This window comes from Macrobrachium rosenbergii, chromosome 13, assembly GCF_040412425.1.
Source record: "Macrobrachium rosenbergii isolate ZJJX-2024 chromosome 13, ASM4041242v1, whole genome shotgun sequence".
In the NCBI taxonomy this organism is placed as follows: Eukaryota; Metazoa; Arthropoda; class Malacostraca; order Decapoda; family Palaemonidae; genus Macrobrachium; species Macrobrachium rosenbergii.
In genome coordinates this window covers 12,864,680-12,882,179 of record NC_089753.1, presented here as the reverse complement: position 1 = coordinate 12,882,179, position 17,500 = coordinate 12,864,680, and the positions used below count along the sequence as shown (strand labels likewise).

At 36.2% G+C, this 17,500-nt stretch overlaps 1 protein-coding gene across 1 annotated transcript in view; it reads left to right on the top strand.

Moving 5' to 3' along the window:
- ft (cadherin-related tumor suppressor fat) overlaps positions 1-17,500 on the top strand; it is a 474,756-nt gene that overhangs the window by 329,074 nt on the left and 128,182 nt on the right. Inside the window, exons 5-6 of the mRNA XM_067114229.1 lie at positions 10,303-10,504; positions 11,742-11,929. Of these exons, the coding sequence (XP_066970330.1) occupies positions 10,303-10,504; positions 11,742-11,929 (390 nt within the window). The remainder of the gene's footprint in view (positions 1-10,302; positions 10,505-11,741; positions 11,930-17,500) is intronic.

Below are 17,500 nucleotides of genomic sequence, written 5' to 3'. Positions count from 1 at the left end.
TGAAGTAGTATTAAAATTAACAATTACAATAATGATACTGAACAGAGGACTCATCCTAACACCTTAGCGATTCAAATACTTTTTTTTTTTTTTACAAATCGGCGATCTAAGCACAGCACAAAAAAATTCGTCCCGTATTTTCTCATGAAATCGCGACTTGAGTACATAAAGAAAAGTCACTCCGAACTTTATAACAAACACTCAACTTGAATACGAAAAAAAGCCGTCAACTTGTATCTTTTGACATACGAGTGACATTAACCCGATATAAATTTTAAAATCACTGGGTGCTCCATTAAATTCAATACTTGTACAACATACCAAAAATTAGTTATCCTGTTGTTCTGCTTTTCAACAAACATGAGATTAGACAACGATAAAATGTTCATATCATTATAAGTAGTATGCGACTGTTAAATGCCTAACATGAAAAACCATAAGAATGACAGAAATGAATGAATAACGACACAAATGGTAATGGTGAATAGCAGTGAGATTTAGAACAATGCATTACAGTGTATAAAATTAATAATCATTACAATCATCAAGAATCACACTGTTAACACAACAGGACAGTTAAAAGCCAGTTTTGAAAAAAAAAATAGAATAAAGAAATAAAAAGGATATTTTCTGCTCACTGTTTGATCACGTGTCGAGTTTCTAACACAATAACATAACTAATAATAATAATAATAATAATAATAATAATAATAATAATAATAATAATAATAATAATAATAATAATAATAATAATAATAATATCAAAATTGCAGAAATTTTGACGGTTTATATCTGCTAAAATGAACATGTAAAAAGTCAGGAAAATTAAATACACCATTTCTTGTACAAGTTAGTTCCGAATTTATATGTGTATACATATATATATGCATATTCTATATATATATATGTATATATATACTGTATATATATATATATATATATATATATATATATATATATATATATATATATATGCATATGGGAGTATCTGTTATCTTTTAAATATTACTGAAGGTTCGTCTAATACCAAAGTCACGTGCATTTTTGTGATCTTTAAGAATATGTATTCAAACACAATATATATGTATTTATAAATATATATATGTATATATATACTGTATATGTATATATATATATATATATATATATATATATATATATATATATATATATATATATATATATATATATCCAGAGGCTTTCGAACTAGACAGCAACCTGTATATCATGGCGTTGTACCCTGTCACCGTGTCGGAGGCGATGATGAGAGCAAATTAGGAGAGACAGCTCGTTGACGCTGTTGCTCTCATTATCAACAGAGAGAGAGAGAGAGAGAGAGAGAGAGAGAGAGAGATGACGGGAGGCTGATAGGATGTATGATGCCATTGCGTCTTTCCGACTGTACTGGTATGTATGGTGGTTACCTGTTGACTCTCAAGGCCTCCGAACGCTTCGTGTGGGTCATCTGTCTAAATTTTCTGCGAAGCTGCATTGGAAGTAATGGGATGTTAAAAGACGCTTTCTCTCTCTCTTTCTCTCTCTCTTAGAGAACACACACACTCACACATGCGTACTGGGTCTACTATTCGGGGTGGAAGGGAACATAGAAGAGACATTTGATGATGGGTGAGAAGTAGCAGTTGAAGAATGCAAAGAGGAAAACACGAGGCAAGTGAGGAAGGGGAGAACTGGTGAGATGATAAAGAGGAAAATAATGCTGTGAAGAGAGAGGAGAAAAGAAATGACTTATATGAGAATTTGGAGAAGGAAGAGGAAGAGTAGAACAGATAATAAAATAGACAAAAAAAAGGATGAAGAGAAAACAGAAGAGACACTCTGAGGACGAAAGAACACAGAAATAAAAGAGAGGGAGAAAAATAGTAGAAGACCGGTGAAAATTATTATCAGCACTGCTCCACTTTCTGAAAGAATTATGAATTGGGATAAGAATATATTAGGAATATACTTTTATATTAATCTTTAACATTATCTAAACTTATTCAACATAGTTCACGAGTCAAGATTATAGAACAGTCCGGAATAAGAAAAGCAAACCTTTGTAAATTCTTATATTGCCATATCGTCAATGAAAAAGGGTCGAATAAAACAGGTTACGAAAATGAGATACTAAACACAAGTTAATTTTCCTTTAAAATAATGATAAAGAATCGAATAAAATAACAGCTTTAGAAATTACAGGTTTCCAATACGAAATTAATTTTATTGTTGCAAATACCATTGATTATAATTGTATGCACTTCAGATAAAAATTTCTTGCACGATTATATATATACATACATATATATATATATATATATATATATATATATATATATATATATATATATATATATATATATATAATCAGACTAAATTTTACTATGTATTTTCCATCTTAAAAGCGTGCCTTTTTTTATATAAGGTTCTTCGACCGTTGTTAACCACTTTTTTCGTTATTTTATTCTCTCTCTCTCTCTCTCTCTTCTCTCTCTCTCTCTCTCTCTCTCTCTCTCTCTCTATATATATATATATATATATATGTATGTATATATATATATATATATATATATATATATGTATATATATATATATATATATATATATATATATATATATATATATATATATATATATATATATATATACAGAGAGAGAGAGAGAGAGAGAGAGAGAGAGAGAGAGAGAGAGAGAGAGAGAGAGAGAATATAATGAAGAAAAAGTGGTTAACAACGGTCGAAGAACCTTGTGTAAAAAGGCACGTTTTTAAGATGGAAAATACTTAGTAAAATTTAGTAACCAAAAAGAAGAGGTAATGAAGACAGCCACGGGGAAACGAACCCAAGCAGAAATAAATAGATACACTGAATCCACAAGAAGCTCCTCTCAATTGCACGGTAAAAAAAAAAAAAGGAAGAACAAGGCTTCCACTCCCGGACCCACAGCCAAAACAAACATGGCTGCCCGGGTTGTGCCATGGATCATTCTGTCCTGAAGATGAAGTCCCTATCATCTCAAAACACATTCGAGACGAACACACGCACGCACGCACGCACCTGACGGAACCCTAATTAGTCACTCCACATCATTCGTCTTTGGTGTAATTCCGAGGTACCGTTATGGGGCTTTTAAGATACCCTTACCCAAACTTCTACGTCGCCAAGGGCCACATGCCATTGGATTCTAACGCTGTAGCATTAATCTTGTGACTCAAAGAGCAGCAGGAGAGGGGGGCGGTGAGTTGGAGGGAAGGAGGGGAGGGGGTTTAAGAGGGGAAAGAGAAAGAAAAGGTGGTGTTTCTCGGTGCCCAGATACAAGTCAGGTTTGGAAGTGCTTCTGAGTGTATGTAAAGTCAAGTAACGTTTACCTGAGTTGAGATGAAATGGTCGATATGATAAATGCTGCTCCATTTCAAGATAGGAGTTTGGAACCGTAATGTTTTAAGAGTGGCCAAGTAGTAGGTGATGGAAATTTCATCTCCGCTTAAAGATGAACAGTAATGGTTCTCTGTGATGAAATAGAGACAAGAATGTTAATGAATAGTTTTCCAGTATTCAGATGAAAGCCAGGATTGAGAACGTTTCAGTGAGCCCACAAATAAGTAGAAATTACTTTTCCCAAGTTAAAATAAAAAGTCAGAAATGTTTTTATAAGTTACGAACAGTCTCAAACCATTAATGTTTCTCCCATGTTTAGATAAATTCAGAAGACGTATTGTTTTTCAGTGTTCAAATGAATATTTAGTAATGTATCTCTCTGTTTAGATGAAGTGAGGAGCATTGAGTAATATTTTTTCAACCTCAGATAAAAGTTAAAAATGGTAATGTTTGTCCGTGTTCAGATAGAAGTCTGGAGTAATGGTAATATTTCTCACTGCTCAGATAGAAATCAGAAATAATAATGCTTCTGCGCGTTATTAAAGAGCCCGAAATAACAATATCAATCCATGTTCTTTCAAAGAAAGTTTTACATATCAAGAATTTTTTGTCAACATTAAAACTATAGAAATGATTTTGTTTGTCCGAGCTTAGACGCCTATAGAAGTGATAGGATTTCTCTGTATTCCATGGAAAATGATACTGTGATTCTGATAACAGCAAATGATAACAGCTATTCCCTATAAAAGTAAAAGGGAAAAGGAAAAAAATCCTATTTTGCAATACTCAGAAAAAGACAGTAAACAAGTAATGTTCCTTGGTCTTGGAAAAAAAAAAGATACGGTTATGGTTTTCTTTGTTTAGATAAACCGATAAGAATAATCTTGATGCGAGTTGTCCTGGTGTGACGCTCAACGTCGTCTGCAACAGAAAAAAGAAAAAAAGATACAAAATGAAAACGGGGATCTAATGTTCAGTAATTATGTTATCATTACCAAACACTGCGCAATTTGTGAGCTGCGAAAATAAAATAAAGGGCAATTTAAATACCGACTCCCTCAAGCGGCGCCCTATAAAAGAGACCTCGATAAAAGTCGACACGAGCACGTGAAAGACATTTCTCAAGTAACCTAATACACTGGACCTCCTCCCCGACCAACAAAGAGACATCAAAAGTAACAATGTACGACATATTTCAAAAGGCACACAGAGTTAAAAGTCGAGAGCCAACAGCTTTTTAACTCCATGAATATAAAATGGGACGTGTAAATTATCATTATTAAGCCTTGTCAGTGTATTAGATTACGCGGCGCAGCCATAAATCAAAATATGAAATATGTTTCAGATTCGTTAAGAGGACAATGCCAAGTTGCCCGATCAGATAAAGATGGGCGCGCCGGGTCCTTGCGGCACGATTGCTCTCTCTCTCTCTCTCTCTCTCTCTCTCTCTCTCTCTCTCTCTCTCTCTCTCTCTCTCTCATATCAGGGATTTAAAAATGAAGAAATGCTATATAAACGTCTGATATATTTATCTTTACCATTTTCTTTTTTGTCAAAGTTATTAAGGTAATTTCAGCGCCGCTTATAACAACAATTTCTCTCTCTCTCTCTCTCTCTCTCTCTCTCTCTCTCTCTCTCTCGTTAAAATCAATGTCAAAACGGCCTTTTACATCATTTTTACCCCTAAATTATCCAGGCGATTTCAATACTGCCCACGTAATAATCTCTCTCTCTCTCTCTCTCTCTCTCTCTCTCTCTCTCTCTCTCTAGGGGTATAAAAATTTAAAAATATCACCGAAAATAACAAAATGCCGTGTCTCTTTATCTTAACGAGGTCTTTAATAATTTAAGGCAAGCGGATATTGAACGGCATCTCAACAAAATAATCTCATAGCAAATCGAATTATTAACCATTCTTAACTCTGTATGTGTTTTTGTGTGAAAGTTTATACTACCCCTGCCTTAATTATTATCAAAATTGGTTTCTTTTTATCTATGTACGTCCATGCGCGCGCACATCTGTGTATGCAAGTCTATATGTCCTCTGCACAACTCATAACCAAAATGAGTACCTTTAAAGTGGTGGGAATTACAGGGAAGAGATAAACTGATTAATGAACTTGACCTCTCCCTCATGAATTATCGCCGACACAGATTCCCGGTGTTCTGCTACGTAAATGAGGGGTCAAAAGGAGCTAATAGAGTTGCGAGGGCCTCCGAATGGCCTTACTTGAACGTGACGTTTTCCTCATTTATTCAGAACTCAAAACTTACTTGACTCAAATAAAGAACTTCAAATTTTAATTATTCAAAAAGCAACTTCAAGATTTACCTCATGTTTTACTTAACGAAAAAGACTGGGGATCAGTTTTCACATCAAGTTGACAAAAACACAGCCACTATCTATTTAAACATTTCAAAGTTTTATCGTATCAAACACCGAAGAACTCAAACTGATTTAATGAAACATTGGCAGACTTGAGATTTAACTCATCTAAGCATAAAGGAGCTGAAAATTAACGGTTCTTTAACAGTTATGCATCCGATATTTACCTCGCATGAACATCCAGGAACACGACTTTTACTAATAATAAAAATAGTAATAGTTCTTAGTATCATTGTTATTTCATGAAAGATAGACTTGAAAATAACTTTACTTATAAAGCAAAGAAACCCCAGGAAAATTAGCTGGTCTGAAGAAAGCTCAAATGAACTCAGGTTACACTGAGAAGATTACATTAAATGAAGCTGTGAAGAGCTGGTGGTTCGAGTAAGATGATAATGTTTTTCGTTTCAGTTGTTCAGAAAATGTGTTTTACGAAAACGGTTAATCAATGAACGGAAACTACTGGAAGACGTATATGTGTGGGTTTTCTTATAATCTGCGTATATATACTATACAGTATGCATACAGATGTGACTGTAAATATGCAAGTATTTATTCATAGCGGTCAGGATAAATACGTTTCGTATCAGTAGGTTTTCAATTTCTTTTTTAACTTCAGTGAAAAATATGTAATTTATTGTATCATTTCTGACTTTAGTAAGGGAGGAAAAGTCAGCGTGTGAAACATGCAATACTTCACGACATGAGGAAAGTTATTAAAAAAAAAAAAAGTAAGTGGAAGGGATGAGGAGGCGTAGGATGATTTAAAAGAAATCATCATCTCGGAATATGCATCAAGTCGATGATCGAAGGAAAAAACTTATTAGGAATTATTAGAAAATAATCTTGGAACACGCATAAAGTTGATAATCGAAAATCTCCAACAAGAGACTTTTAAAAGACTGTCGTGATTCTTATCATAATGGAGAGGCTGATAAGACGGCGCCTGTCTAAGCACAAGTTTCCTTTTTTTCTCTCTCTTTTTTTTGAAATGATGAAGTGATTATGTAAGCGCTGGCGTGCATTAAGGAAATCCGCCCGTTAATTGTACTTAGATCTTGAGTCGAGGGGCGCAACTTTTACATCTCTCTATCTGAAAATTATGAAGAATTGCAAATATATATATATATATATATATATATATATATATATATATATATATATATATATATATATATATATATATATATATATATATATATATATATATATATATGCTATCGATTACACACACACACACACACACACACATATATACATATATATATATATATATATATATATATATATATATATATATATATATATACATATATATGCCTACACACACACACACACATATATATATATATATATATATATATATATATATATATATATATATATATATATATATATATATATATATATATATATATATATATATATGCTATTGTGTGTCTGGGCAGTCGCACAACGATAATAATAATAATAATAATCTTTGAGAAAAGCAACGACAGAGTCCGTCCCCCTTCCCTTGCGATCTCGTACAGAGAAGGGAGGAGGTGAGGGAGGGGAGGGGGGGGGCTGGGAAGAAGACGACGACGAGGAGGAGGAGGAGGAGGAGGAGGAGGAGGAGGAGGAGGAGGGAGAGGGACAGCATTATGCAATGCCTCCGCCATCCGGCAGCAAGGGATTGTGTCACACTTTGCAAGTGTCATCGCGGTTTTGTTTCTGCGGTCAGCCGCTCGGCTCTGACCTTCAGCGACGACGGAGGGGGATCGTGCTGACCTGACCTCGCTCCCGGGCGCATGCGCACTTGGGAGGTCTCATTCCATGTTCGCCGTATAAGTCGCGCCTCGATTATCTCCTTTTAATTATGATGGGCTTCGGAGCGCCGAGCGAACATGGCACTACAGCGACTGCTCCTGACACCGCCGACGTTGACTTACGAGGACGATAACTCTTGATTTATGGGCGCGATAGTTTTTCAAAAAAGAATTATTATTTACACGTACGATAATTTTTGACTTAGGAGAGCGAGACTCTTCGACCTGTGATGGACGACGATCTTGGCGCGGGGCGACATGGCTGGCGCGCACCTTTGCCTTAATATTCTTGCAGCTGAGCAAATTAGCATCTGCGAAATGGTATTTCTTTATTAATGACGCCATGATACAGTAACAACAACTGCAATGAGCGGTGTTCACGCGGCGTGAAGATATTATATCTGTAACGATAATAATAATAATAATAAATAATAATGATGATTAATATCGTTACTAATATCATAACAAAACATCAACAGTATAACAAGAGCAACTACGACAATAATAATAATTGTAATAATCAGAATCAGCACACGCCAAAGCCTTGTAAGCACGCATTCAAGAGCAGACTCAATTCCTCCCAGGTGATAAAGCGCCATAAATCATTGGCGTATTAAAATGAGCGAGCTAAATATAAAATACTTGCGGACCTTAAAATGAGTCCGTGTTAACGTTCTTTCAAATATTAAAATCTTAGTTTAACCAGACCACTGAGCTGGTTAACAGCTCTAGGGCTGGCCCGAAGGATTAGACTTATTTTTACGTGGCTAAGAACCTGGGTTACTTAGCAACGGGACCTACAGCTTATTGTGGAATCGTTATGACGAGAAATGAATTTCTATCACCAAAATGAATTCTCTAATTCTTCTTTGGCGGCTCGAGAGTCGAACGCTGAGAACAGCTGAGCCAACAGAGAGAGAGAGAGAGAGAGAGAGAGAGAGAGAGAGAGAGAGAGAGAGAGAGAGAGAGAGAGAGTTTCTATTTCTTTTTCGTAATTTCTTCTAGGTACGTCATTGCTGTAGTAAATAATATATAGGAAAAAAGATTTACACATTTTTACAGTATGCACATCCTCACACACACATACGTACATACATACAAACATATATATATATATATATATATATATATATATATATATATATATATATATATATATATATATATATATTATTGTGTGTGTTTAGCATGTATGGAGGTATTAAAAAAATCATAAATAATAACACAGAGGCCGTTATCGTACTTTCATCTTCACCTGAAAATATTCTTTAAAGATATTCTTTAAAAGAAATATACTGTATATAATCAGAATTACTGTCTGCAGCAATAGCGGTATGTTAAATGTTGAGTGTTAACGCCCATAATGCAATCGATTTATACAGCACTGTAGCACTTGGCCAAATACTACAGTAATACACTAGGATTTTCAAGTCTATACTTTTTCCTTATAAATCTTCATAAACTAAAATGTAAGGTTGTGAATTATGAAAATCTGAGATCTTGAAAGTGTGTGTGTGTGTGTGTGTGTGTGTGTTATGTGTACATGTATGTATGTATGTATGTATGTATGTATATATATATATATATATACATATATATATATATATATATATATATATATATATATATATATATATATATATATATATATATATATCATGCATATATACTTGTCTGCACTTGCTCACATATTTCAATATAGCAGAATAAAAACTCACAGTCATTAACCTGAGTCCACAGCCATGAGTGATGGCATCCAATTTTAAATTGACTGCAAACAGCTCCATCAATTAACGCCAGGGAGGATACAGACAGACAGCAACAGAGAGAGAGAGAGAGAGAGAGAGAGAGAGAGAGAGAGAGAGAAAGCGGTCTCCCCCCCAAAAAAAAAACTGCACAATATTTATGGATTCGAAGTCAAAGGACTTGCAGCCCTGCAATATTGCGTTACTTTGTTCTGAATTATTTCTTGAATGTTACCGATAACCAGTTATGATATATTTGCATCACGATTCTTTGGTCAATGCGAAAAGGTCATGCGACTCTTTGCGCAGTATCTAGTACCCTTAACTTTAGATGTCCCTGCGATGATCTGCAAAACCCAACTCGTTACCTTTAATAGTCCTGTGTGTTCTCTCATATAAGTTTATATATATAAAAAACTAAATTTTGAGTTATATATATATGTATGTATATATATAAATATATATATATATACACACACACACACACACATATATATATATATATATATATATATATATATATATATATATATATATATATATATATATATATATATATATATATATATATATATATATATATATATATATATATATATACATATATATATATATATATTTGTATATATATCCAAATTCAAAGCACGTGGAGCTTCCTTTCCTAAAGATGCATATAATTATCTTCCCTTGCATAGTAACAATCGATTTCAAGTACTTTTCGTAGAATACTTATGTGCATAACACAAAAGAATCTCCTTCCTTGCTTTCATAAAGAACTTGAACAACTTCATACTGAACGTGAAAAACTGCAGATCATCAAAACCGTTAAAAAAAAAGAAAAAGAAAAGTCGATTGTGTGACGTCATCTCCACTTGTAGTCACTAAATCCTTTGCTTTCCATCCGACTTGAAAACATCATGTGTAGACTCATGTGTAGACTGTGAAACCACAGACATGTATCTCAATAAAACTTATTCTTTCTCCTGCAGGTTCAGCATTACATCCTGGTGGTGCAGGCTCAGGATACGGGCACTCCTTCGCTCTCCTCTACGGTTACTGTTTACTTCAACGTCCAGGACCTCAATGACAACGCCCCGATCTTCGACCCAATGAGCTATTCTGACGAAGTCTTTGAAAACATCACCGTTGGGTCCTCCGTCCTCTCCGTGTCGGCCACTGATCAAGACTCAGGTGCGTGAATAAACTGATTGATTCATTTATTTCTTTGTTTTTCATTCAGAAGGCCTAAGCCCCAGACAGCCATTTGTTTAGCTGTCTGTTTTGGTTTGTGTTTGGGAGGCTGAAATAGCTGGCTGAATCAAAATTGGCCATCCCAAGTTACTGTCACCAAACTGTACTTTTTAAATGTATATACTCCAACTCTTTTCCTTTTGTTACACCTTTAAACCTTTTGCTCAGCGCTGAATGTTTAAAAAATGTAAGTTAGATATTACATTGAATTTATATAAAGAAAAATAATTCCGCAAAGTAAAATTGATTATTACTATTATTATTTCCGTTGCTAATGTCAACAGAATCACTAACGTCAATAAAATAAGATCAATTAAGATGATTCTTTAGATTATCTGATGCTTGGCATAACCACCTCTTGGCAATGTCGGATGTGACCATCGAAACACATTCAGTGAGTCACAGAATTAATAGCTACAAACGAGGTTAGAAATATGGGGAATATTATCCCAATACAATGAACTTGGATACCGCTTGGGAGACCAGAGATGACGACAGACAGCTAAAATTTTGTATGGAAAGAAGGTATGAATGTAAGTGCCACTAAGAGTGCCATTTTATAAGACCCAAAATCTGACGACATATCAATAGGCGCCATTAGTATTATTTTTTGACACATTTAAAATACACTTACGACATACATGGAAAGTTAAGTGTGATGCGTGCAAAAGTCAGATATTGACATAAGGGATAAATTTCATATACATATATAAATCTAACATTCACTCATAATAAAGCCCACCTTTTAAGCTCAAATGTAGAAAAATCGCCCGCCCGCCTTCTCTCTCTCACACACACACACATGCACACACACACACACACAGTCAACCTCGAACACAAATAATATAAACTTCGGCACTGCATACAAAGCAATATCATCTTCGCACACAACATCCGAACCCAAACACATGACAAACCATTCAAACCGAAGATTCATCTCATAGCACCGTTTGACACACACAAGGCCAATCTTGAAACGACCAAGATCAACTTTTACAACCCCTACTCCTCCTTCTGCTCATTCACCTTCATCATCTTCTTTTACTTCGTCAGTGACCAGTGCTACAGTGACTTTAACTTGTTTCAGAATCAACTGAATTAACCAACTGATTTAGAAACTTATGTTTCAGAATCAACTGATCAACCATTCAATCAGTCAATCCGTTTTCCACCGCAGGTCTCAACGGCCGTCTCGTGTACACCATCTCGGGAGGAGACGAGAAGAACCAGTTCAGCATCAGCGAAAATGGCACCATCTACACCAGGGCGCCCTTGGACAGGGAGGATCAGAGCTTCTACAACTTGGTCGTCAGGGCCTCCGACATGGCTCAGCCTCCCCTCGTCAGGTTGTCCTCCACCGTGCAGGTAAGTTTGGCAATGAGTCTAGTCAGCAATTTGTCCTCTCTCTCTCTCTCTCTCTCTCTCTCTCTCTCTTAACAATTCAACTTGTTACTTTCTGTTTTATACTATTTTATATATATATATATATATATATATATATAAATGTATATTTTTATATATATAAATGTGTATATATATATATATATATATATATATATATATATATATATATAAATATATATATACATATTATATACATCAAAAGAAATTATTAAAAATGCCTTTCAGATGACACCAACAGTTACGCAGAAGCTGATTCATTCCACAATATTTTAGGGCTTCATAAAACGTACACATTCAAAATATATACAAATTAAGATAATAAACAAAATAAAGTTAGAACATAGCCCAACTTAAAGCAACGAAACTGCTTTCGTCTCCCTTCGTGGCAAATAATCATCCGAAGCATTGCTGACTCTGAAGGGAATCCTTATGAAAGTCGGTATAATATGAAATAGGAAGTAGTGAAGTAAACTCCTTAACACAATCATAATGTAATAGATTTACAGCAATCGTACTTTCCTTTACGATCTCTCTCTCTCTCTCTCTCTCTCTCTCTCTCTCTCTCCAGTCAAACAATAACAAGTACATACTGAAGGCAGCGAAAACGAGCAAACGAGAGAGCAAGAATGCATTGTAACCATTTTTTAGCCTCTGCACCTTTGTACATTGGTGTATAATTGGGTCCGTCTTTTGTTAAGCCAGGCAAAAAAGAAAAAAATGGTCGGCACCTAAGGTCGGTCTTCCCAGAGCGGCCGAGCGCACGGACCGACCTTACTGACCCCGCGAGATTAGCGCTATCCTCTCTGCCCTCCCGGCGGGATTTCATCCGGCGGCGTGTGGCAACGAGAAGTGCCATAAAGTTACCAGATAGAAATTTCTCAGCGTTTTATAATCACTCCTGGGAGTTACATGTGTTGATTTTATTTGTCGCGAGCGAGTGATGTCATGTTGAGGAAATTAAAATGATACTGCTATCGAGCACATGGCTTAGCGTCGTGTGGCTTCGAACAGAAAGATGCAGTGTGGAGAGGGTGGGGAGGGGAGCTGATCGTTGGAGGGGGTGGTGGAGGGGGATGCTGGAGTTCTTGGAGAGGGAGATGAGAGGAGAACGAGACGCCTGTGCGGGAAGTAAGAGAAATCATAGATGGAAATTGGGTACCGTTTCTTACACTGTATTTTGAAAACTAAAGATCGGCGGGAAATTACATTCTGGGCGGCGGATCAGGCTTTGACTTTTCCCTGGCCGACAGCGCGTTGACTCTTTTGGAGCTCGGTCTCTCGCCTCTGTCGACGTGATATTAGGCAAATTTCTTAAAACAACTGCTCGGATCAAACATGTCTAAGAGATCATCCCGCTTATAAACAAATACATTTTTGATATTACACTTATTAATATGCAAGTTCCTACAGAATGTGTCTCCAAACACATATACACACAAACATATATATATATATATATATATATATATATATATATATATATATATATATATATATATATATATATATATATATATATATATATATATATATATATATATATATATATAAAGATAAAATCCACGAAGGAAATAAAACACTGGAGTGCTGCGAGGCCTTTCGACACTCGTCCTTTACTTAGCAGACTGAAGAAATATAAATTGTCTGCTAAGTAAAGGACGTAAGTGTCGAAAAGCCTCGCAGCACTCCAGTGTTACCGTTTCCTTCGTGGATTTTATCTTTATTTATATGTTCATCACGTTCTATATTTTCTTGATTCAGTTATACATATATATATATATATATATATATATATATATATATATATATATATATATATATATATATATATATATATATATATATATATATATCAATCTAACAAACATCAAGAACTTCGAATGACTGTATATCCTTAATAACTATCATTCGACCGAGTCATCTAATCAGATCAAGTCATTAATCCCTTTTATACCTTTTTATGACCCATTGCCGCTTGCATCAGACCTGTTGTTGCAGGTTTCCCTTAACCCATGGTACCTCGAAAAGTTATGAGCGTTAACTGTTAGCTCTGCCCTCATATTATGTTTGGGCTTGGTAAAATGGATCAGAACGCCAAATACAATTTGGATTAAGCTTCCAATCTAAAAGACCCATTGGCGGAATACAAACACTCCAAACAGAGAAGTAATGTCAACAATTTCTGTAAAAGAAATCTTTCCAGGAATGACGTCAAGATAAGCTACAACAGTGTTAAGTTCGCTTAAATTAGCTCCACAGTGTTAGACACGAAAACTGTCAAAACACTATCAGTCGCTGGGGTAATCGCCTTCAAATAATAAACTGATTTAAGAGAACCCAAGGCAAATTAGGCCGCAAGAGTAAGAGTGCCTCATCCAAAATAAAGGTTCTGAATGTTACAGAGAATGCTTACTGTGCAAACATCTTCTACAGCACTCATTTCATCTGAGCACTGTCATCTGAAACTGAGATAGGTCAATAATTGTGGATAGAAAATGCCCTAATGCCCGCCTTGAAGCCCGTTTAGGGCGGCTAACTGCCAATCCAGACACAGAAATTGTACACTCGAAGATGCAATTTCGGAGTGATGATAGGAGTGTCGGAACGGTCCTTTCGTCAACGTTGTCGGTTGCGCTTGCAATCACGCTTCGGCCGCCGTTTGGACGTCTCGTCATCGCGGTTTGTCGTGCTGCGGACGAAAGCCATAACTCATCGTCGTGAATGTCCATTGGAATGATACCTCTCGAGTGATTGTCTGTTCCAGAGAAAACCACTTGCCTCAATGGTCACAGTAACTAAGGACAAATATGACATCTGAACAGCTGGGCAGGTCTTTGTCTCCGACGTTCCTTCAGTCTGAGGTAATTGTAAAGAGGAACGGGCAACGTCAATTACCAAAATTTCTCGTGAAAAATACAGATTCCTTTCGCTGTGTAGTTTTACCATCGGCGCATCGTCAATCCTGGATATTATTAACGACATGTCAAACCATTTGTCACAATCCCAAGGGAAAATAAACCGTTCGATTTGCTATCCAGAACCCTTGTCCTGGACGTTGCATCACCCTGACATATCATATCCTTTCTCCTGCAGCAGTCCTGCAGCAGTGCGCCGGGCCGCAAAACGAAACGCTTCAGAACCCATGTCACAGCGTCCGTCGGTCATCTCTTCATTCCTCAGGGGATTTCAACCGCTACCAGCCTTTTAAAAAAATAATGATGATAAAAAAACTCATTGAATTCAACCAACAACGCGTGCGAACACCCCCACACCGATCGATACAACCTGAAACAATAACACGAGAAGCTCATCATGGCCAGAGACCACGAAGAGAGGAGCGCCGGAGCGAAACCGAAGCAGGGCGAAGCGCGACGAAATCGGGACCAAACAAAATGGGAAATGAGGCGAAAGGTTGCGACACTCGCAGAACCGCAATGACAAAATGACACATTTTTCGGCTTGTTGCTCGAGCATCCCGTTGCATTTCGCAAGCCGCATTTTATGGCGTATTGCCTATATTTATGAATGTCGGCGCCGCCCCCGAGCACGTGTTCAGGCACTTGCCGCTCCAAGCTGCATTCTCCTTGTCTCTTCATCGCTTTTGGGAGACTCGAGTTGGTTCCAACTACCACAGCCACATCCTCTCTCTCTCTCTCTCTCTCTCTCTCTCTCTCTCTCTCTCTCTCTCTCTCTCTTGAGGAAAAGTGACGGTTCGATTTAATCTATGACATTTCTCTCTCTCTCTCTCTGTTAGTACAACAGCAGGTCCGCTTATCAGGTACATCTAAAATCACCTCAGTAAAAAACAGAATGTCTGTCAGTAATAAAACATAATCAAGACAGTGCCTGAAAACTCAAGGATAAAAATGATGAAATAAAAATCAAGAGAAACATATCTGTACAAGAGGTTTATTGTTATTATTATTACCATTATTATTAATGAATCCCAATTCAAGACTCATAGCGCTCGCCCCAAGGATCTGGCCTGAAACGAAAGATGAAAATTGGAGCAAGAAGATGGACAGTTAAGGGGAGGAAGAGGCCGAAGGGAACGGATGAAAAGTAAAAGGCAGACAGCAATGCAGCTGGAGCCTTAGAAGAGACATTGCAAAGAACCATTAATACCCTCTACAGTGCGCCACGTAAGGTATCCTGTAAATGGTGCTCGCTACGGGATACATACATTTTAGTGTAATGATAAGCGAAGAAACGAGGTAAAGTAAAAACAACCAGAAGACGTAATAATATTAAACTTACACAAAAGAGATAAGATAGATTTCCTATCAGTTATGTCTGACGCCCTGTATTTTGCTCAATTTCCCGTTTTTAAATGATATTCTCGATTGTTTAATCGATTTATAATATGCAATTGTTCACCGACGATCACTGAGTGACAGAGACAGTAGTCACAGTTTTCTGGTAAAAAAAAAGGGGCAAATTTACTGTTAACAAACTTTCAAATAACACTTTCCAAAAAATTAAGGAAAGTACGAGGGGCAAAACGGAAGGTAGGGAAAATGATTTGAGGAGGAGGAGGAGGAGGAGGAGGAAAAAAAGAGGGGAGGGAAAAGGCGGGAAAGAATGGCGAAGGGGGATCGGGTGGAGTATTCTGGGGAGGAGGGGAGGGGAGGGGGTGGCTAAAGTAATTGCACGTGACAAAAACAAAATGGCGGCCACTGAGGGGGGGTTTGAGGCCCCTCCACATCCCACCCTACCCCTCTGGTTCATAATGACTTGCTCCCAAACTCCCTACACTCCCGAGGAGTGTACCTGCCTACACCTCCGAGGGCGTATCGCTAAAATAAAATTACACTCTCGTTACACTTCATTAGCAATCGGTTTGTGGTGGAGTGAGACTCCAGTTCCCGTTCAGAGAGAGGCGAAGAAAATGGCAGTGGAAGGTCTACTTTCCCTTCCTTTCTAATACTGAGTCTTTTGATACGAAAAGCCCGCTCTCTCTCTCTCTCTCTCTCTCTCTCTCTCTCTCTCTCTCTCTCTCTGTATTTGTTCCAACTCCCAATATTGTTTCATCATTTACCAGTGAATATATAAAATAATTAAATGTGTAATCTTATATATAAATTACACACACACGCATATATAAAATCATATATATGTGTGTGTGTGTGCTTAAAAATTACAATATCGAAACCTCTAAGGCTTTTATCAAAGAAAAAACTCAAGGAAAAAGCAAAAAATCTACCTTATAGTAATCAGTAACTGCTAATTGCCTTTCGTTTCTACTTATTCACTACATAGACTCTACCTACGTCGAAAATATGCTTATAAACAACATAATTGGTTTCACGTGCTTTCCAGTCCATTTCAAATTTATGTTATATATATAATATATATATATATATATATATATATATATATATATATATATATATATATATATATATATATTTTATTATATACGCACGCACATATAAATGTATACATACATACATATATATATATATATATATATATATATATATATATATATATATATATATATATATATATATATATTTATTATATCACACA